At 39.7% G+C, this 22805-nt stretch overlaps 1 protein-coding gene across 1 annotated transcript in view; it reads left to right on the forward strand.

The window, feature by feature from the left end:
• Positions 1–22805, forward strand: part of fstl5 (follistatin-like 5) — a 175131-nt gene that overhangs the window by 137652 nt on the left and 14674 nt on the right. Inside the window, exons 9-12 of the mRNA XM_072395234.1 lie at positions 1069–1230; positions 2260–2394; positions 18425–18451; positions 18661–18779. Of these exons, the coding sequence (XP_072251335.1) occupies positions 1069–1230; positions 2260–2394; positions 18425–18451; positions 18661–18779 (443 nt within the window). The remainder of the gene's footprint in view (positions 1–1068; positions 1231–2259; positions 2395–18424; positions 18452–18660; positions 18780–22805) is intronic.

The raw sequence follows: 22805 nt of genomic DNA on the forward strand, positions 1-22805 counted from the left end.
CCCTTGTGGTCCACTGTGGCAAGTGTGTTGGCAGTTAGGATGACGTGAGATGCAAAGCCCCGGTGTGCTGTGATTACCAGATGGTCGTGGCAGCAATCCTGAGTCCTTTCACTCACCTGGCTGAGTAAAGACTTCCTCTGACCGTGTGCCTGCAGGAAGTGGTCCCAACATCACGTCTGCCCTCTCTGCTTCTGCCAAAACTTCCATCCTCTGATGACGCCTCTGAAGTCAGTTTCAGAAAAGAGGGGAAAAAGAGGACACCATTTGTGGCACTGAGGCTCAGAATGAGATAGCTGGATAAAAAGATTTGATGTCTCTACTTAAACCTGGTTGTCATCCTTGTGTTTGATGTTGTGGTGAAACGTATCGTGCTCTTTTTTATAGTGGTGCTCAGAGAAGGCAATTCTTGAAAGATTATTCAAATGAATTCTTTTGATATTTCTCATGTTTTCTAGAGCAAAATCTAACAAGTTAGCCCGAGGGTGTAGAACAAACCTCGGGGCATATTTTCAGCCAATGCATAAATGCATATTATTTATCTATTTGTGTGGATTATTGATTTATGTTCATTTAGGATTCTTGGAAGTACAATGTGTAGGAGAGTTATTTTATTTGTTTTTGCTTCAGGGTTGGGTGAACTGTTGAAACTACAGTCCTACGCTGTGCATGAATTTGTACCGGTTTGGAACAGTTTGTTGAAGAGAGCAAGACTTTGTGCTTTTTCTTTCCTCACACATTTTGCTTGTATCCTCTGTCCTTCCTGACAAAAGGTAGCAGCAAATCGATGGCTACCAAACTAAATCAATAGCTTCAGAACAGAGGTTCTCCACCTTATTTATCTTTTTTATGTGTTTGGCTTCTTTGAACACATTAACCTTATCTAAAGCTATCTATTCTAAAGTTCTATTGATAGTGTATGTTGATGCTGAACCATAAGTTCAGGACTCGGCCTCTTATCTAAAACTTTCATAAAGTTAACTAACTTCTCAAATGATGTCAACAGTAAGGGGCGGAGCTGCAGTTTTGCCTTTCTACATTTTACCTTTTTTTTTCTCTCTCTTCTTCTAGTTCCTCCCGTTATTAGAGTTTACCCAGAAAGCCAAGCCAGGGAGCCGGGTGTCACCGCCAGCCTGCGCTGCCATGCTGAGGGAATCCCCAGTCCACAGCTGTCCTGGCTCAAGAATGGGATGGACATTAAAACAAAGCTGTCCAAACAGCTCACCCTGCAAGGTAAAGACCAGTCAAGATGTTGCTGCTATTTACAGCGTTACAGCTGTTGATGTGATTGTACTTGAATAAAAATCAGTAGTGGGTAACATGAACAAAGATGGCCAGAGAATAAACAAGGGTGGATGACCTCATGGTGCCCATCACTTAATGTGCTTAAAGGGGAACTCTGGTATTTTTAAACCTAACCTTATTTCTGGCATGAAATACGTTTATCTACTCACCGAGAACAGTTTGGCGAAAGTCGGCATCCTTCGGAAGATATTCAGATCACTCGCGATCCGTGTATATCCATAAAACGGGAAAGAGCAGGGCATAGAAAATACAGTCAGAAAACCCTAATCCAGCAAGTGGGATAAGAAATACGCTTGTTACTGTCAGAAGATGGGTTGGAAAATGAATAAATTAAGAAAATACAGCAGCAGTAAATGTTAACATATGATATGCAATCGCAACACTCCTCCTGATTTTGTTTTTGCTAAAAATAACTAAATTTAGTGTAAAACCAAACCCAACAAACTAAATTACGTTTGTCTGGCTGCCTTCACACAGATATGTTTCTCCTTACCTGCACTGCTGCCCTTGTAGTTTATTAGCTGAATTGAAAAATTGGGAGAATAAAGTCGTTGATGGAACTGATTTCCTATTCAAAGATGCTGGCTTGAAATCGAGATATTAGCAAACTTAGGTCATCAAATATTCACATTGTTGATAAATTGAGTCATTTAGTTTTGTCTAGACACACTTGGAGATTTTTCTATTTCATACAGGAAGTGTTGAAGATGAATGCTTCTCTGTAAAGAGTAAATGTAATGCGTCTCAGCTTTCAGAAGCACAATACATGCCACATTCTTACGTCAAACTCCAATCTTCCTGAAATTTCCCTGAAACAAACCTTCCAACTTTCCTGCCAACATGTTAGAGAGCTGTTACATAATGGAAGCAGAGGATGGTAGGATAGGATTCACCTTTTATCTCTTTGTGGAGGGCACAAACATTTTTTCGGTCTTTTCTCTCTGTTGTTCCTCACAGCTAATGGAAGTGAGGTGCACATCAGCAACGTGCACTTTGAAGACACCGGCGCCTACACCTGCATCGCCAAGAATGAGGCTGGCGTTGACGAGGACATCTCTTCACTCTTTGTGGAGGACTCTGCGCGCAAAACCTGTATGTATAAGTCATGATGGTGAATTCTTCTTTTTATTCAAGAGAAAATGGAGACATACTAATGGGAGCTCTTAATATTTTATCCAGTCAGTTCTTAATAGTTTATATCCTGATGATGGTGTCTGCCCTGGTGATGCTTTCTATCTTCTAAAACTGTGAGCAGGAGCAGTTGTTCTTGTGCCCTGATGTGCACTCTGAGACCAATTTTTCCTCCATTAATTAATGTCTCAGTGCTTGGATAGGTGAAAACTCAAACCAGGAATGATTACTTAAAAACACTTCACTAGCCAAAGATATTTACACTAACACAAACTTCCTTCTATTTAAAGCTCCACATTAATGACTCTTAAAACCTGTATTCAGATATAAGGCTGTATTTGGGAGTAATCATCTGTCAGTATCTAACTTTGTAACATCAGGTTTGTGACACAAGTGACTTTATTCATATTTTGAAGCTTTCTTGACAAACAATCTTTCCTTCTCCTCTCCCCATGAGAAGAATCGCACACAGTAATTAACTTTGACCTTCTCAGAAATGTCAGAATCTGTCTTCGGCGCCTACAAGCAGTTGTTAGTGTGTTGTATTTATCCTGTGGGTAATTAGTGTCCCCAAATGGTAGCACGCTCCATCTTTGCAATCAGGTCACACATCCACTTGTCCACTGTCCCAAACATCTACCAGACCAAAAGCATTTAAATGTAATCCCTGCTGAAGGACGCTTCCACCGTCCCACCTGCCACACATCAGAGGATCACGCCTGGCAAGGTCAGAAGTAAGCCCAGAGCTTTGAAGATTTTGAAGATCTACCTCAGGCCAAAACGTTGCTCAGAGGAAGATATAGCTAACCGTTTTTTGTAAGAGGGAGCCATACCCTAAGGGCAGGAGTTCAAAGAGGTGTCAGTAGAAGAGCAGATATTGTTGCAAAGCTGTTACAAAATGAGAATAAACAGACATTGGTACAAATTTTGTTGTCTCCCCTGAATATCTGACAGACTGCATATTTGACCCATTCTAGGTTTCCTGTGCAATCCCCCTCACCATTCAGAAAGTTGTTAAGAGAACAAGTGGAATCTATTTTCCCTGAATTGGGGTCCTCATTGAGCCTGAGGCTAATGAGGGGTGTCAGTTCGAATGCCTGCAGATCTAAACTGCTAAACCTCACTCCTCTGCTCATTTTTAAGTCTAGAAGGGAAACATTAAAATGTGTATTTTAATAGAATCTTCTTTGAACTTGTCGCCGATGTCACTTTGGTCGAATTAAATACATTTCTTGATGATGTAGATATTAGCAATCATTAGTAATGACTGGGTTGTTCAGTTACTAATTCAATTTATTTAGAGAGCAGGTCACTTGATTTCCAACATATACACACACACATATATATATGTGTAATTTATGAATGACTTTTTCCTTTTAAAGCTCATGAAAGATTTAATAATTTAATGTTTCCACCACTGTTCTTTATCAGCCCATCTTAATCCTGTTTTGTGAATTATTCTTGGCTTCTATATGCCTAATTTTGATCACAGGGGAGTTCTTCACTTTGGAGATCTGTTACCTGTCTTATGTCACTTTGAAATGTTGCACATATCAAATGGATGACATTCAGGTCTCTTTTACCACTGAAAATGTTGCTAATTGGTGTCAGCTCTGATGTGACTCTAAGGTACTTTAAGGTTATTTCAGGATATTTCCAGTGAGTTTTACTTGCCCTACAATTGTTATGTAGACTATAGAACATCAGGACTTTAGCTCTACAATAACTATCTTCTAATTCCACCAGCCACAGCTATATAGGTCAGTACAATTATATCCAAACATGTATCGTGTATTCACTGTGTGGGAACAGCGCTGTCTTCTTCATACAGAAAACACAATAGGGCGGGAATAACAAAGAGACTGAGAGAGGACTATCAGATAGTTAAGCTTTACAAGTGTAATTAGTTTAATGGCTTCAAAAGACCACGTCAAGGCTGAGATATTCCTACAGGGTTCTTCACATGGATATGTTGCAAAGTACTTCACAGTTAACAAAGTAGACTTACTATGAAACAGATGTGTCCATTCTGAGTTCAAAGGTGTTCCAGCAGAATATGTAAATGTCACAAACTTTATTGATCTCAGCTGAAATGGCTAAAAGGAATTCTTCAGTACTGCCAGGGTAATGACTGATTAACTAACCTAACAAAGCCACACCATATTTCATTGGATGACCTTTATCTTTGATTACAGCGAACACTTAGTGGCATAGTTTCGGTGAACATTTCTTTCTGTGCAGAGTCTTTTAAGATCTTCACAGTCTGCTGTGTAAAATCCTCTCTAACTCATCCCAAACTTTCTCAGAGGGGTTAAGCTTTGGACTCTGGTGACGAGTCCATGTGTGAAAACGATGTTGTCTGCTCCCAGAAGCATTTGTTCACACTTGAACCTTGTTCATTCTAGTGCTTCTAGTCTTTTTTGGCCATCAGTTGACCTTATTTTTTGGGCAACTAATGTTACTGAACCGAGACAAGACCAACTGGAGCGACCTCTGGTCATGACGCTGCCCCCACTGTGCGTTACGGGCACAGCACTCCAGTCACTCTGATTCACCCATCTCTCTGGGACAGGGTCAGTCTGGACTCAACAGACAACATGACCTTTTTTTTCTACTGCTCCAGAGTTTAATATTTGTTTTCTAAAAAATGTAAGCCCTTTTTTAAATTAGCCACACTGCTAATTGTTCTTCTAAAGAAAACATTTTTATTACCTTGAGTTCTGCTGTTAATCTTCTTTAATTTAATTTAAAGCTGTTAAGTAATCACCTATCACGGCCATTCAAGATTTTCTCCTTCTGGCCATATTTCTTTCTTGAAGATAATAGTTCATCACTGTCCCTCCTTAGTGGTTTAGTGTTTTTTCTTTCAATGCCAACTAATAATTTGACCCTTTTAAAACAAAATAATATGTTTTCACGACCACAGAATGTGTCTTCTGATTGTTTAAGGAATGAAAAACTTCTCCCTGCATCAGTTGGAGTTAAAGTATATGTTTCAGTTGGCAACAAGTTATCAAGGTGTATTTTTCCAACAGAAAGCTTCTAGCTATTTGCTCAGGTGAATAAGTTTGATGGTAAATTTCTTTTAGACCAGACAGTGTATTTCAGAGGAATGTAAATCATTTTATGAGTGTAAAACAGAAAATCTGACTTGCATAACTCTGTCCTTGTTAATGGTTGCACAGCTGTTCATTTGAGAAAAACAAACACTAAAACTCATTAAGTCTGTGAGAGAGCTGCGGATTTAAGAGTTGACCCTCTGTTTACCTTAGCATTATCTTGGTATTTGATAAGCCCCGGCAGATGGACAGATATTCCTGTTGAGTGATATTTTCAAGGAAAGCTGCCAGTGGTTGTCAATACCTTCATGTTTAAGGTCAAGACAGAGCGACTGTGAGAGTCTAAGCAGCTCATGTTTGTGTACACAGCCACACAAAAAGTGTCAGTGTATGCTGCAGCTGCTTTTACCTGAACCATTGTCTTACAGGATATCAAAGTGTTTAACAAGCCACCGTTATTAGAAAAATATCGGCGTGCATGCTTATTGGCATGCTTGTGCAAACTGAGGAGCTTGGAGTGGATGTTTGGAGTGTGCAGAGCTGTTCATTTAGCTGAGGTTGTTGGGTGTGCGTGACTTGCAGCGAAGTCCGTCTGCAGTTTACACTCTCTGTGCTCACATGCTGTGGAGATGCTGGCAATCACTCACTAGTTTCAAACAAAACGTTTCATTTAAATAGGTACATCTGTACAGCCATGACTGAGGGACAGTGTGCATTATTAAAGCAGCGTCTACCAAGCTTCTTAATTCCTGTGCAGATCTAATGTAGTCAGAGTTTAGGTCATTTACAAGCATGAAGAGCAATAATAAAGCTAAAGACGATGTTAACTGTTTCTTCTTTTTTTTTATCATGGTACTTTAAATAATCTACAAACAATGCAAAGCAAGCCCATTCTCCTTTCACTGATGCCATCTCTAAAACAACAAACTAAACATACTTTGTTTAATTTCTTCTTCAATTTTCTAAACAAAGTAAAAATTGAATGAAAGTATTAATACATCATAATTCTAGTATTTTTCCTTATTTCCACAGAACGTCTGATAGTGGCAGGCAGTGCAAAACGTTATCAGAATACCAAATAGAAATTTCTTTTCCTTCTTGTGTTCTTGGTTAAGGTGATCTGACCAGACATTCTGGTCCAGGTCTGTCGGTTTTTAATATCAGTGGAAGGTTTGAGTTGTCCCTCTTCGGAGTTCTCCACCTTAGGCAAAATATTCCGCTGCTATTTTCATAATTTCCATAATTTCAATCAGCCAACTTTAACAGACGAGTTGACTAGAGTTCACCCTCATCATTTTGTCTTATCTTTAACTTTGTCTTAACTGTCCCACTTCCATCAGAGCGTCACTGGCTGATGGTGCCTCATTGACCTTTATCTTCATCATCACCCTGCCTGTCTCACTAGCGTGTGAAACCTGGCACTAACTCTCATCTGTCGGCCTTTTCACAAGCAGAGTCAGAGCAGTCAGTGTGAACTCACTGGCTGTCCTTGCAGGGACTGTGAAATGGTGAGGAGAGTAGAGTACACACTGCAGTTTAGCCACGACAAGCACCTACAACTTCTGAATCCTAGTCTGTGTTCATCAAAAGGACCAAAAGTTTTTTGTTTTTTTTACTTTCATAGTTTGACTTGCTGTCTGGTATTTGAAACAGGTGTCAAAAAATCTTTTAAAAATTTGTATTTTTGATCAGGAAATAGACATAGACTCCAAACCATAACTGCATTTGTCTTATTCTATTAAGTGTATAGTAACTCCTTCAGTAACAGCAGATTTTTGATCTTTTTTTTTTATTTTCATGTCATGATCAGACAACAAAATCAACTATGTATGTTCATTTCTTCTCAGACCTCAAGCCTCGTTGTTGAGCTTACTACAAAGTCTATATATACGATATGCAAAATTCAAAGTTCATGTGCTTTGTAGTCACATAGTGGTAATTCTGAGGACTCACACAGTCAACACTGTGAAACATTTGGGATTAGATGATGTGGGATTTTATAGCATTTATACAGGATCATTTTACTTGTGCCTGGTGGTTTGAACAGTTTTTATATTTGAGACATCTGATTCAATGATCAAAAGTTCTACATCTTTCCCCTGTGGGGACATATATTGAAAATAACTACGTAACAAATACTTAAATAATCTACAATGGAGTGAGAGTTTGAGGGAGTTGTTGAAGGTGAGGAGGCCTGGATGTCTGCCCCTCTTGTTGCTTCAGGACAGAATAACACCTGATGGACAGGTGGATAAATGGAAGATAAACAACGGAGCCACAACAATAAAACCACTAACATGCGAAATAATGATCATCCCATTTTAATTATACCTATCTGAAGTTTGAATATATGAGGCAGTGACCTGGGAGACTTTGAGATGAGGTGCATTGTGATGATGGCATGATTGGGTCAGCTCTGTTCTGACCCAATCATGCCAAAATGGACCAAAATTCATATCCCATTATTTGAAGACTGAATGGGGATTTCTACAAGAGCTAAATATTCAGTGTTAATGTATAACGTCTTTGAATAAAATTATTTTGAATTATTCCAAGGCTGTAAGAAAGTTAAAACCCTTCCAGATTTTCTTTTGTACATTTCCATCAACTTTTTGCCTAAATTCCAATTTTCACTGATTGTTCTACATTCAATGCCATGATTTCTTTTCTCTGTCATTCACATTGATATTAGTTGTCATGCTGCCTCCCCAGCGCTCACTGAACTGCTGTCTGGAGCAGAAAGGGGTCGTCTCACACAGAAAGAAACTCATTGTAATTAATGTTAGTTTAAAAGGTTTTTAAAAGAAAGAAAAAATATGATGTGAGGTCATAAAGAAATCTAATTTGTGACAGCATATCTCAAAGTGCATCACTCCTGATCTGATGTGTGCCCATAAATAAGGGACGACTAATGTAACAGGGCTCAATAGACCCAAGACACAGAGGTCTGCTGTAGAAGAGCCCAGTATTTCGTGACTGGTTTCCAAAATATTTTGGGGCGTTGACTATTTTTGCTTTAAATTGTAACTGCTGGTCGGCCAGGAAGATTTTTATTTTGGTAGGGGGTGCAGTCAAAGAGCTACAGTTTTGTTGGGCAAAAAGACTTGAAGGGGGAAAAGTTTGCGGACTCTTGCATCACTTTTCTGGTAACTCTCTCCACAGAAATTAACCACAGTTTATTCAAGATGTGGCTGCATCTAATGTAGGGGACTTTTTTGAAAAATGAAGATTAAGTTCGTAGCGAAGAGAAGTTGTAAGTAAGTGCAGCTCAGCTTGTTACTGACAAAACACAGAGGGAACATACCGTTATGAAATAATCTAAAAGACCCCCTGCTTAATGAAGAAGAAATGCAGACAGGATTGTAAACACAGAGACAAAGAAAACATGGAAATGAATAGGAGGAGAAAATTCAAATTCAAAATAAGAGAGAAGTTAAAAGATCTATAAATTAAATCAATTCCAAACATTGAATTAAAAAAGATACTGTGAAATCCAAATAAAATAAAGAAATCCATCGTTCAGAGGGAAAAAAATAGATCAGTACGATGTAAAGGCAAATGATACTGAAATAGATACAGGAGGGACAAGTTGACAAAAAAAGAAATTGAATATATTCCCATGAACAAAATTGATTCAATTAAAAAGTGGCAAAATAAATAGCAACATTAACATGAGCGTAATGAATGAATGCAGTTCAGAATTAAAGCCGAAAAATGATATATTTCACACATATTTCACCTATATAGATGCGTTGAGGGACAGGGAGCCAGTGGAGCTTCTGGAGGACTGGGGTGATGTGGTCATGAGTGTGGGTGAGCAGGCGAGCAGCAGAGTTTTGTATAAACTGGAGTTTGAGAACTTTGGATGATGAACCGTAAAGAATGCTGTTACAGTCATCAAGTCTTGATGTGATGAAGGCATGGATTCACACAAAATATATTTTTTTCCATTTATTTTAGTAGCATTTATCATATAAACTAATTTATTTAGCTTTTGTATATTTTTGTGTTTCTGTTGGATTATGGCAGTTTCAGTCCTCTTCGGTACTCAGGACCATCACAGGCTTCCTGATGAGCATCTGGTGGATGTACTAAATGCTTCGTGTTTGTTTAAGCAGCTCATGGGACACTTAATTGAGTGATTGTTTTGAATTCCAAGTCTGCACTTTTACATGTAGTTACAAAAGTCATACATGAAATTCATCAAGAAAAAGAAGCAAACGTAAGCACACTTACATCTCTGCTGGCTTTTCAGCAAACAAGACTGCAAAGGTTTAATCAAACATAGCTTTGAACATCTGTGTTCCCCACTTAAGTCATAAATCACCAAGTCAGAATTTTCATTTAAACTCACACACTCTAGTACATCGAGAGTGTGAATACAGATTAGCGCCATATGGTGCACATCACGTTGTGGCCAAAGAAGCTCTTAAGTCATTTGCTCGGTTTTCACTTAACTGTAGAGCAGTGCCTGGTTTGACGTCCTGTTTTCAGGAGGTTTTGAGAACAATCAAGAGATGTTATTTGATGGGATATCTGAGCTTTATCACACTTATCCCGATACTCTTCAGTAAAATTCTGGTATAAAATTTCAGGTAAAAAATATTTCTCTCAATAATTCATCCAAAATAAGACCTGAACTAAAGTAATTTTCTAAGTAATTGTTGTTTTTGGCTCAAGACTTGATTTGTAGTTTTAGCTTTTAGGACAAGAAGTTTGAGAAATCCTTAAAGGTCACATGTTGTACATATCTGAACAGTAACACGGTTTATAAATGGCAGCGCTTATTGCTGCACTTACTTCACAAAAGGAAGCAGCTACCCACCCTTTAGCTTGTGGCTTGCATCAAACCTTTTTCTTATTTGTATGTCAATCAAAAATGTATAAATTCAGCCGAGTCCTAACACTTTCATAGCTAAACTTCTGCATATGTTCAGGCATCCAACATCAACATAATGTTTATGCATTGCTGTCACCTCCGACATCTCCTTGTTGACCAGAGTCAACTGTTGCCAGAAAATAATTATAGCTGAAGGTGTTGCTATGGACCGCAGGCGTTCTCCTGACACCAGGATGTTGATGCTGGATGTGACTTCCATTTTGAAACTTGAAAAAAAGAGAAAAAAAAAATAGATTGAATTATTTAAGGGACAGACAACCACAAAAGTTAGATGCAAATTCCATAAAATTAATAAACATTACACATATGATATGTATTAAAAACCTTTACATTAATTTCCCAGAGGGAGCCTCCCTGAGGAATGAATAAAGATCTATCCATCTATCTATTGCAAAGTTTCAGTCCTTCTGTTTTACTTGCTCTTGCTAGACTACTTACTGTTCACAAGTAGTGACCTAACAGTGTGTAGGCTCACAAATGAGATATGCACATTATTAGCAGGAGTGGCTTTTGCCTTAAAGTAGCAGAATCAAGGACGCTTTCAACTAGAGGCTCGATAGTTTGATCCCACAGACGATGAGATGCTGGTGGGCATGCTGTGGCAGCAGTCTGGTCCTGATCTAATGGTGTTGATTTGAAACAGACACCAATTCAAATGACACTTGATGATTATACTTAGAGATGTTTTAGAAATCTAACTTCCTTTTCTGTGAAATCGTTGTTAATGACCTGCCTGAGGCTTCACATCCAAAGACTTCAGCAAGTTAGAGCGCTGAATAACGAACCATGCAAGCTGTCAAAGGTCTGAATAAGTTATTCAGCAGGAGATGAAGAGACATACATGATTTGATGAGCAAGACTCGAGTGATCTTCTCGAAACTAATTCAACGCAGAGGAGCTTGAAGGTCAAAATCTTCTCCCTACAGCAACAACTCTGAAATGGTTTTCTCTTAAATTCATCCAAGTACCTCGTTGTTTGGGAAAACCTGAGCAGTCACTATTCTGAGATCTCTTTAACGGAGGCTGTCACTAGCAGGCAGAGCACCATCCATCTCTGACAGCTGCTAAACTGGCATAAATATCTGCCCCTCACAATGCGCCAATTATTTCTGTATTGTCAGAGGATGTGCGAGGCTCAAAGCGAGCCATTGTTGCTTTAGTCTCCACTTTATTCCTCTACATTATGCAGCATTTCATAACTCATAGCAGGGACTTGAATGCTTCAACATAGTGGCTGTCGCTGCTTCCTTTGCCTCTTTCAGCTGAGGTTACCTTTTGGACCACAAAAATGCTCTGTGAAATTAAGTTGTTGATAATATTTATCGGAGGAAGTCTGTAGTTCAGGAGGTTACAGCAGCATCACCTATTCAGTTGTTTTATTGAGAGAGTTTGAGTATTTGTTCATGACAATGAGACATTTTATTTGTAATAATAATAATAATAATAAATTTTACTTGTATAGTGCTTTTTAAAAAACTCAGACACTTTATAAGTATAAGACTAAAAACATAAAATCAGAATACTTAAGTATGTGACACAGGGCATTAATCACACATTAAAAGCAGATCTAAAAAGATGGGTTTTGAGATGTGATTTGAATGTGGTGAGATCTGTACAGTCACAGATGTGTTTAGGGAGAGAGTTCCAGAGGGTGGGAGCAGCTATGGAGAAGGCTCTGTCACCACAAGTCCGGTGCTTGGTTCTGAGTGGTGGAGACAGGAGGTTGGCATCAGAGGAGCGGAGGCTGCGGGAAGGAGTGTGGTGGTGGAGCAGGTTGGTGAGGTAGCAGGGGGCCTGGTTGTGGAGGGCTTTGTGGGTGAGGAGGAGGACTTTGATATGGATGCGTTGAGGGACAGGGAGCCAGTGGAGCTTCTGGAGGACTGGGGTGATGTGGTCATGAGTGTGGGTGAGCAGGCGAGCAGCAGAGTTTTGTATAAACTGGAGTTTGAGAACTTTGGATGATGAACCGTAAAGAATGCTGTTACAGTCATCAAGTCTTGATGTGATGAAGGCATGGATTCAACGGCAGAGAAGGGGAGTGATTGGCGGAGACGGGCAATATTTTTAGGTGAAAGAAGGCAGTCCTTGTGATATGTTTGGCGTGGTGTTCAAAGGTTAGGTTGTTGTCAAAGAAGACTCCGAGGTTGCGTATGTGAGTGGAGGGAGACAAAGTGGTGTTGTCAATGGTGAGACTGAAGTTATGGGCGGTTTTGATGAGGGATTTGGGATTATGAGGTGGTCTGATTTGTCCCAGTTGAGTTTGAGTGCATCCATGATTTTATTTCAGTGAAGCAGTTGGTCAGGGTGGAGTGAGTTACAGTGGTGATGGATTTGGTGGAGATGTAGTTATTGGTTCTCATTAAAGTAAGAAGAAAAATACACAAGAGGCCATGGCAACAACAGTTTTGTTGCTTGGCCAACATTTCTTGAAGTCGCTGTTCTAAGCTTATACATATTTGCTCTTTATGACAGGCTTATTGTTGCCTGGTTTTCTAAGTCTTATATAGTTACTTATAGTATAGTCAGAATGTATTTTAGATTTTATGTAAAGTTGTTTTGTTTTTTCTTTTCCCCTCTCAACATTTTCTTTTTTTAGCTCCTTACTTCATTGCTCACTGTACAGGTTCCTTAATTAATGTTTGACCTTTAAGTACTCTTGCAGGAAGAAGAAGTGTTAAATCTGAAGTAAACAAGAAAATGAGCAACACAGAGGCTCTCAGAACATAATTTCACCAATTTCAAATATAGATCAAGTTTTTTTGGAGAGTTTTTCATTGTTATAGCTGTTCAGTGAGGGCATTTTGAGCTATTCTTCTTATTTGTGCATAATGTACAGTGTCACACAGATTGCACTTTGCAGTAATTAACCAGGGTTATTTAGTCTTTTCAATCTGTCCATGCCATCTATTTAAATTACTTTTCTGGAAAAGTCTGGCTGAAGATGAAGAAGAGTATCTAACTGACATTTAGGTCTCATGTTGACACATTATTTCTGCAGTAGGAGATGTTAAGAGGCTGAAGCTTTGCAAATCATTCGGGATTCTTATATTCCATTGTATCAATAATAAAATGTATATTAGTAACCTAATTTGTTGAAAGACCACCCACATAACCCTGTAATAACTCAATTAAAAATATAAATATATATATTTTTTTTTTGGTAACAGCATTGTAACAAGATATCAGCTCACGCTTATCAATTGTAATATTGTAATTTAGAGCAGTTACACATCCTTTCCTTTGTTATGGGGCCTATTCTCAGTGCAAATTATCCTAAAAGAGGGCAGGTGGACTATTTTTTTGTGGTTCTTGGTTTCACCTCCCATTCATAGGGTGTTTAAGTAGCTGAAAGAGCTTTACCTCCCAGACCAAACATGTTGTGAATGGTTGTGAAACCACCTGAGGAGCAGGGACAAGGCTGCGTTTGAAATGCTGGCTAGTTGATACCTGAGGCCGCCACATTTGTTCAATGACAATTATTCCAATTTAACATAGATGGCTGTAATGGACTACTCCTCTCTCAAACCATCTGTCTTCTATGTTCAGAACATGAGCAGTACTGTCCTCCAAAGAGTGTCCCTGCTCCTTGAGACGTAGATGGCCTGCTGAGTCTTGACTCGAGGAGCTGGCTCTTCTGTGTTGTGCCATATGCTTGTGAAGTAGTTGATTAGTTTCTCCTATTATATACAGTCTTTGTGTCAGACATAGTCACTTGCGATCAAAAGTGAATAATATCACAGACTGCTGCTACATGATGGCTCAAAAACACGTCTGACTCCAGCAGACCGGCATTCAACAGCATCAGTTTTTGTAGTCGTTATAGTCTTTTCTGATTACTGTTGGAATAATTAATCGGTTCACACGACATCAATTAAATCATTTTTAATTGACTGTAGCTGCAGTAAAACTCAGCAATGCATGATTTCGCATTCAGTTAGACAAAAAGCTGTAAACTGTAAAAATCTTTACTTGACACAAAAAAAACCTCTAAACATATCATTCCACATAAACATGTTAGTCCGACAGTCTGTACAAAATCAAGCTTCTCAACACCTGTCTGCTCTGTATCCTCTCAATAAAACAGATCTATTTGTGCTAAAACAGTGCCCATGTTTCCATCAGTGGTGTCCTTCCTCATCACGGCAGACTTTCACCCAGTGTTGGACACGCTGTCAGCAGTGAGGGGCTCTAACCAGCCAGTGACGCCATCCACAGAGTCAGCAGTCGACTGCCTGTCAACTTGAGTTTCATGCTGAAGGCTATATGAAGCAAATCTGGGGTGAAGTTCAAATACCTTTTAAGCCTGCATCAAGATGTGTCGGCTTATAAGTGTTCGTGAGGATTCTGTAGAGAACTTAACATCATAGGACTAATAATAATCATCATCATCATTCCAAAAACAAAATCATTACAGAAGACAAATAATATATTGTTACAGTTTTGTATATAAAACTGAACTGTCTAGCTCAGACACATTGCTTTGGATGTTTCAGCCTCTCTCAGTAACTTGTATTCATTCAACTATGTCAGGGATTTTGCTCCAAGGATTAATTCTTATGAATAGTTTTTCTTCCTGGGGAGATTAAACAGACCTGAGTCCTTCACAGGCTCCCACCTCGAATTCAAGTGCAGCCATACTTTTAATTTTTAGGATTTAACTGTCCTGACTCCACCTGACTTTGAATAGTTCTACAATGAGCTGCTGGAGTTAGCCTTCAGTTTTTAACCCATGAGGACCCATAGTGATACAGGTGATTGAAACTAAAATAGATTAACCAAGAATGGTTAATGTTACATTATAGCTTTTTGACACTTGTTGGTGCTACTTTTTTTTCAGAAATGTGATCTATCTGGTCCATTTGGTCTGTTTTATATTCCATAACATTTTTCCTATTTGGAAAAATGGGTCTGGGGTCTTATGGGTTAAGTGCAAATTTATGTAGCACAGAGCTGACAAAAGCAATAGAAAATACCTGTTAAATTTATTAAAATAATTAAAATTCAAGTGGACTGAGTGAGTGGAATCGGTCAAGACACTCCCTGAAAGTCATACATACATTATAGTGATTTCAATTTCTAGTTTCCAACATTCACTTCTCTTTATAAAGCATTGTTCTCATCATGTGAACATTAGTCCCAAACACAGTGCTGGGTTTACTCCTGACTAAAAGCTAAAGTTGACACCTGTTCCAGGCTTTTACTGAGCCTTTTGTGGAAAACAAACATCTCAAGTAAGAATGAGTGATGTTGTGGCTGAAGCCATATTTAAACTGTAAATGAAGTATTTTACTATCTAAAGTGGAAAACACTCCCCAGACAGCGGTTTTGCTGCCAACCCAGCATTTCCAGGCCAGTATTGCACAGACGTTTATTCACATTAACACACAAAACAACAAGGAGGCTGCAAGGCGATGTGGTGGTGAGCACCGTCGCCCCACAGCAAGAGGGTTCCTGGTCCGAAACTTGGCTGGAGCCTTTCTGTGTGGCGCTCACGAGTTCGACACGGGTACCCTAGCCTCCTCCAGCCAATTCAAAAGCATGCATGTTAGGTTAGTTGGTGATTCTAGGAGTAAGTGCTACAGTGCATGGCTGTCATTCGTCTCTGTGTGGCCCTGTGATGGACTGGTGACCCATCCAGGGTGTACCCTGCCTCTCGCCCGTTGGCACAGCATCATCATATAAAATCTAGATGAATCAATGTTAACAACAGCTGTGCTTTTATCACATGGGTCCCATCCATGGGTCCCATCCATCATACTACGTATGATCTTATGTTAAGGAGAACTAAGATTATTTTAATTTGACCGAGCAAACAACCCAACTGCAGTTCTAATAGTTTAATGCAATTTTTTTAATATTAGTACATAGATATTCTGTCTGTGATATGCCCTTTTAGTTGTGATTGAGTTGGAAAAAAACCCACAGAAATGCAGAATTCTAACTACTGCTTAAACATACTGTAGAATGATCGTTAGATACTTTTCAAAAGAATAAAACTTTTGCTAGTTGTCAGTATTTATAATAGATCAGTACGTAAACACTGAAAAGGAAACATTCAGAGAGCAGTGCTGGAGCCATTCATGCTCACTCTGGTTGACATTCAGGTTTACAAGCTCTGGTTAAAGCCCAAATTAAGGAATTTGGAGGATCTAGGCCTGGATAGAAGTGGGTGTCGGAAGGTTAATCTACAATCGTTTTGGCATTGCTCAGACATATATGTTGTGTACATGGTCTCAGAAGACTTTCATATTGAAAGAGATGCATCACTGCTTCATTTCATCAGGTGGCAGAAGTCAGCGGGTTTTCATCTTGCAGTCTGTCAAAAGTATTTGTGTAGTACTTACAATTAAAGCATAACTTAGGGGTCAGTTTATCCAAGAAACATCTGTGATTATCTCATGAAAAAGCAGCAAAACCCAAGGCAGTCATCCTGAGTAACATTTTGCTTTCACGTCTGCTATGTCCCAATTACTTTCCCCATATTATGCATTTGCTGTTTTCTGCCACGCCACCATAGCGAACACCACGGGCTGTTTGGTTGGCTGTCATCGCAGCATCCACTCGTAAACAAATTGAATTTGTGTAACCTTGCTGATGGGTAGGAACTGCAAAGTCCAGACTGGCTGGTGAGAGCGGCGTCCCTGATGCTTGGAGCCCAGTGGAAACAGTTATTACGGCCAGAAAGAGTGAACTCACCGCCTACAGTGGCAGCCAGCTTGTTTTGTTGTATGGATGATGAAGTTGATGTATGGGTCTCTTGTATGCGCAGAACAGCAAGTCTTTCTGCCAAGTGATGAATAGCATCAATACTGTGGGCTATTGGAAGAGACTGGAGCAGCTAAGATCTCATCTCAACTCCTTCTCTCCTTTTTACATTTTTGGCAGATCTCAAATAAATTGTATTATTTTCTTTTTGTTTTGTCCTTCCCTTCCCTTCGCTCATTCCTCCATCAATAGACCTGCTCCTTTTGTGGAACTTTTAATGAGGTAAAGGGTATGCAAGACTGCACAGAAAACACTTGACAAAGCACTTTTGAAAGATTAAGGCTGACTAACAGCACAGTGGTGTCTGGCTGCCTTTGTCTTTCCTCTTTTTTCTTTCTCTGCATCTGTCCACTCAAGCAGGAGGCTGTGGAATTGAGCATTGCAATAGAGGCAAGATTAGAATCGGATGTGAATTGCGCTGGAGATTGGTTTGTAGACTGAAAATGGAGGCTGAGAGAAGACTGGGGGGACAGATGAACAATGAGTGAAGGTCACAGTTACCGGGTTCATGTGAGGATAGTGGTGCTGGTGCTGCTTTGGAGAATAAAATTGAGTAGCAGGGTTTGCGCTCATATTTGCATGGAAAGTAACTACATAATGGTTCTACATTCTCTTCTCACCACATCAGCTATTTAGCTGTATAATGGCATCCAGAGGCAGCTTTGAAAGCCAACTGTCACTCTGTGTTTTACGTCACCCATTAAAGCACTCAGGGTGTTATGTGGCTTTCATCCCACATTTCATGCCATTAGTCACCTCTAAGTGAATTTAATGAGAAATTACCTGTTATAGGAGCCAAAACAGGTTTTGCTACTGAAGAAGGAGCCCATTAATCCCTCCTAATGACTTATGATAATAATCTGAGGCTGAAACCTGTGGACTATTCATGGGTGTCTGAAGCAGCATAACCATGAAGCTCATTTTGATGAATGTTTACGTGATCTCTTTGGTTTTATTTAATATTACTTTCCTTATTTTGTCTGCATAGTTTTTTTCAGCATCAAAATTTCTAAACCGTTTCACAGTAGTTGTTGTTGACTCCACTCTATTTTCCAGTGTTTGGTATCAAATTATTTCCAAGCAGAGAGCCCGATCGATAGTTTGTTGCTGTAGGTGTCAGAAAGACACTTACCATAAAACTTTCATGTGGTCTGCTTTCCTTTTTGCCTCAGCAGGAGAAGCTGTTTGGGTCTTAGTTCTCATAGAACGACCCTATTGATTCTTGCATTTATTTTCAACTATTCTCTCCTCTTTTTCTTCCTCACAGTGGCAAACATTTTATGGCGGGAAGAAGGTGAGTCAGGGCTTCTGCTCCACTCTAACATTCCTTAACCTGAGTAATCTGAATTTGTGTAATAGAGTTACTGACACGTGATGAGAAGGATTAAATTATTTGTTGCTTTAATAGTAGATAACAGTGTTGCTGGCTTCTTTCTGTTCTAAATGTTCAAACCATGCAGTCTTTTTCAGGTATGTGACATTGTCGTTGTGGCTCTCCTGCAGGTCTCGGCATTGGAAACATGTTCTATGTGTTCTACGAAGATGGGATTAAAGTCATTCAGCCTGTGGCATGTGAGATACAGCGACACATTAAGCCCAGTGAGAAGCTGCTGGGTCTGCAGGTGAGTGGTTGGGGAATAAAATCAGCTGGAATTTTGGTTTTTAACCTCTTTGTAAGTTAAAACCTGCAAAGAGCTTTAGGCTTCCTCGATGACACAAAACTCAGAACACCAACAACAGACTGTGGTGTAGTACCTCTGCAACATAGGCTTCCATTAATGCTGATTTAAAAACATGTCACTCAACCACATCTTTGTGTTTGTTGGCATCTTGCAGTGATGCCCACAGTGTTTAACCTGTGATGTGCTTGTCATTCACATGCGTGACGTGTGAGTGTATAGAGTAAATAGCTCTTTTAATGTTAAAAGTGCAGTAACTTGTTTATATCTATATATGTTTTCCCTCAAAAATTGCCAAAACTCATGCTTGTCCAGGAGTCCTAAAAACTGATTATTTGTTCCTGCCAGACTCATCCAGATAATGAGAATGAGGCAGGTGAATCAAAAGCTCTATATTTGGAAGTAAGAGAGATTTTTCTGTGAACTACAGTGAACAAATTTTTCTTGCTCTAAAGCAACACTGTAACAGCTGTTAATTCAACAACTATTAATGTGGAACGGTCTTTAATTTTTAGCTGAGGTCCTTTCTTACATACAGCTCGGTATGTTCAGCTTCCCTCTGATGGGGCTCCAGACCAACTTTCCATCAGTGTAGAAATCGGAGCTCAGACATGATGAACATAAATCTGTTGCATATTTCCTCAAGCACTTGCATGATAAATAGCAATGTTATTGTCTTACTCTTTCAGTGACTCATCCAAAAGGGAACACAATGTTGTTTTCTTTCTCTCCTGCTTTTTACATTAATAGACCGAGCGCAGATATTTTGGCAAGTTTTTCACTGAAACTCCAAAGAGGAAAATAAGTTAACAATAGACTTTCACAAAACAGGAGAGGAAAATTACGGGAAATTGTTGTAGTGCATACAGGAAAACGTTATTTTAATTTCAATAAAATAAATTAATAGTAATTACCGTATGTTGCGCACTATAAGGCTCACCTGATTATAAGGCGTACGTATTACGTAATGTTCTCTGATTGGTTTATCGCTGCCAGCACACGTAGTGTATGTATTATGTCCCTGTGTCAGCGGGAAATGGTCAGACGGTCAAGGACAACATCGTCGGTCGTTTTTAAACTTATAAACTGCACATCGGTCTGCATCACCCATCTCAGACTGAAGAACAGGCACTCACTGGGACATAGGCAAAAGCATTAATGATTATTAATTCAATCACGAAGTACGAGCTCCATACAATCTTCGCCCCATTCAGAGTGAATGGCTGGGATCCGCCTGACCCTGGATTCACACCGAACGCAAAGCAAACAACGGAAGTGGCCAGTTGCCATTGTTTTCCAATGTATGAGAGCAAAAAGGTGCGGCAAAAGTGAAGAGAGAGCGGTGAGTGATGTGGAGGTGGCTTAATCCCCCGATGAATGCTCGGCGCTCCCCGCGGTAAATTCAAAATGGCGGTGTCCGCGACAGATTTTGGAATCCGGTGCACACATAAAGCGCACCGGATTATATGTCGCACAGCTGTTTTTTTGTGAAAATTTAAGACTTTTAGGTGCGCCTACTAGTGCGGAAAATACGGTAAGATTTGCAGGCAATCTGAGGAATAAATTATATAAAACATGAACAAAATGATCATAGCAGCATGGCTTCAGAAGCCGCTAAATTAAACACTGTGTTCAGTTAGTTTCTTACTTTGTGTCCCGTTTGTTTGGTTGAAGCAATCTACAGTTACAGCTTTTTTCACTGAGGAAGTGACACCGACCTATAGATATATAGTATAACGAGCATGGTGAGCTTCAGACTCAGTCAGGTACATTCTATGCTATTCTCGGCTTCTTTTTCTGTTGCTTAATCAATATTTATAAGTGTAGTTTTAATGCAGATACTTATGGTTGCACATTATCTTGGTCATTATTGCTTTCTTCAGAAAATAACATCCAATGGCCACAGGAGCCATTTACAGTGTTGAGCCAGCCAGTTTAATTTAATTTATTGACAGACTACTTGCAATCATAGTGGGTTTCACCTCTCTGCGGACTCTTTACCCCCATCCTCCCCCTCATTCACAGTTTATCACCTGAGCTCTTCAGCAGAAAAACATTCAGAGCTTCAAACTAATAGATACCTGTTAGATTTACATATGTTCTTGGATAGATGTTTTCCTCTGCTCTGCCTTTCATCCAGCAGCCCTGTGCTGATTGGATGGCTGTTATACATGAAGTGAAGCCATGAATGCACAACAATCAGCCAAGTGAGTCCTCTGAGAGGTGTTTGTATTAGGATATCAATCACTGCGAGTGCTGCAATGCCAGCTTCCGCACCGTCTCAGTGGATTGTGGTGTGAGCGTGAGGCCGCTCCCAGCATGGCTCTCACGTTTTCTCCATCAAAGAAGGGCATTGATTGATTTGTTTATGGTAATCGCACAGCCCATTCATTATCCTATCCCACCACATAGTGCTCAGCTGTGATATACACAGTTAGTGGGAAACATGATGTTCAGTCGTTGGAAAGTCAGTTGGGGAAGTATTTTGTCTCCTTCAACAAAAAGGACATTCCTGAGAGGTTTATTGGCGTGTTGTCCTCGCTGCCACGGCTCTGTGTCGAGTACTACTTTGTTGAGCTCAATCAACGGCTCATTTGCACTTTCTCTTCATTTTCTCTTCTGTCAGCAGAAGGATCTTCTTAGTTTTGGATAATCCAACTGAACATTGTTTACAGTAAACTGTCATGAGCAGCATGCTGGTTCAGCAGGAATTAACTTTAGGATGCAAGGCTAAAATCTGTTCAAATTCAGCCATGCATCTGAACAATACAGGCAGACAATATTAACAAGCTGCCTCTGCATTTGGTGAATACGTGTCAAACGTGATACTAAAAAGCTTTATTTCCTGCTGAGTTGGCTACCATTTGGAGCAACTGCACTGAAACCAGCAAGTAGCAGTTAGGATTGAAACTTTGAGTAGACATAACAGTGCTGCTACTTTGTTGGGAAGTTTCGGTTTCGCACACTCCATGTTGCTGCTTCAGTATTTTTGACAGTTTTTCTCCCCACAGACGGCTGATGTTGAGTCACAAATGTACCACTGCAACAAATCATCCAGCAGTTTAACTGTGGAATATCGCAACTCTCATATTTCTCAAAGTAGCTCTTTATATGTCATTGTTTGCACTTACTGATGTGAGTAGATATCCTTCATATATAATCTCTTTTATTTATTATTTTACAGATGAATCACTATTGTTTCGTGCATGAATCCAGGGCTGTATGTCATTTGCAGGATTTTAGAAAATCCGTGAAAAATATATGATGTTTAGTATCAGGAGAGTGTGGTATATTTACATAATAAAGGGAAAACATTCTTTAGAAGCTGTCAGTTACAACTTAAATCGCATACATGAAATGCGCCCACGCATACTGACACACACCATTGGGAGGATTACAGCCGCCTCCATTCACACCCTCAGCTGGGCATCAGATGTTCGATTTCTCACCTCTTAAGGGCGCAATAAGTAAAGATATATATACAGCCCACAGCACCAAATGACCACAGTGTGGGTCTGCAGAGATGATACAGGGTTCAACACCAATGACTCAACAATTACTTCAGCAAGTGCAGAGATTTGACTTTTAAAACTGACTTCTCTAACCTGCTTTGGATGAAAAACACTGACAGATGGTGCTACACCTGGTCACTGTGGGACATTGTAGTTCATAGATTTGGAAATCTTGCTATCCTGAGGAAACTACAGAGGGGTCATGACTTGAGTCCTGCAGTGGATATTAGATCATTTCTGTCCGTTTTTCCGTTGCTCACCCTCCTCCTCGATGTAAAGTTGTGTGAAGTCCATATATTGCAAAATGAACTAAGAGAAGCTGGCCTGTAGTACCTGTCATGGACTGGCTCTGTGGTTCTATCCCCCAATGTTGGAGCCCTTCATTCATCCTTTCTAGGCCAGCAGCACCATAATTCGTCCCACTGAGTTTGGATCAGACGACTGGGCACAGCCTAGA

This window comes from Leuresthes tenuis, unplaced genomic scaffold (genome assembly GCF_036924035.1).
Source record: "Leuresthes tenuis unplaced genomic scaffold, fLeuTen1.0.hap1 SCAF_11, whole genome shotgun sequence".
NCBI classification, from domain to species: domain Eukaryota; kingdom Metazoa; phylum Chordata; class Actinopteri; order Atheriniformes; family Atherinopsidae; genus Leuresthes; species Leuresthes tenuis.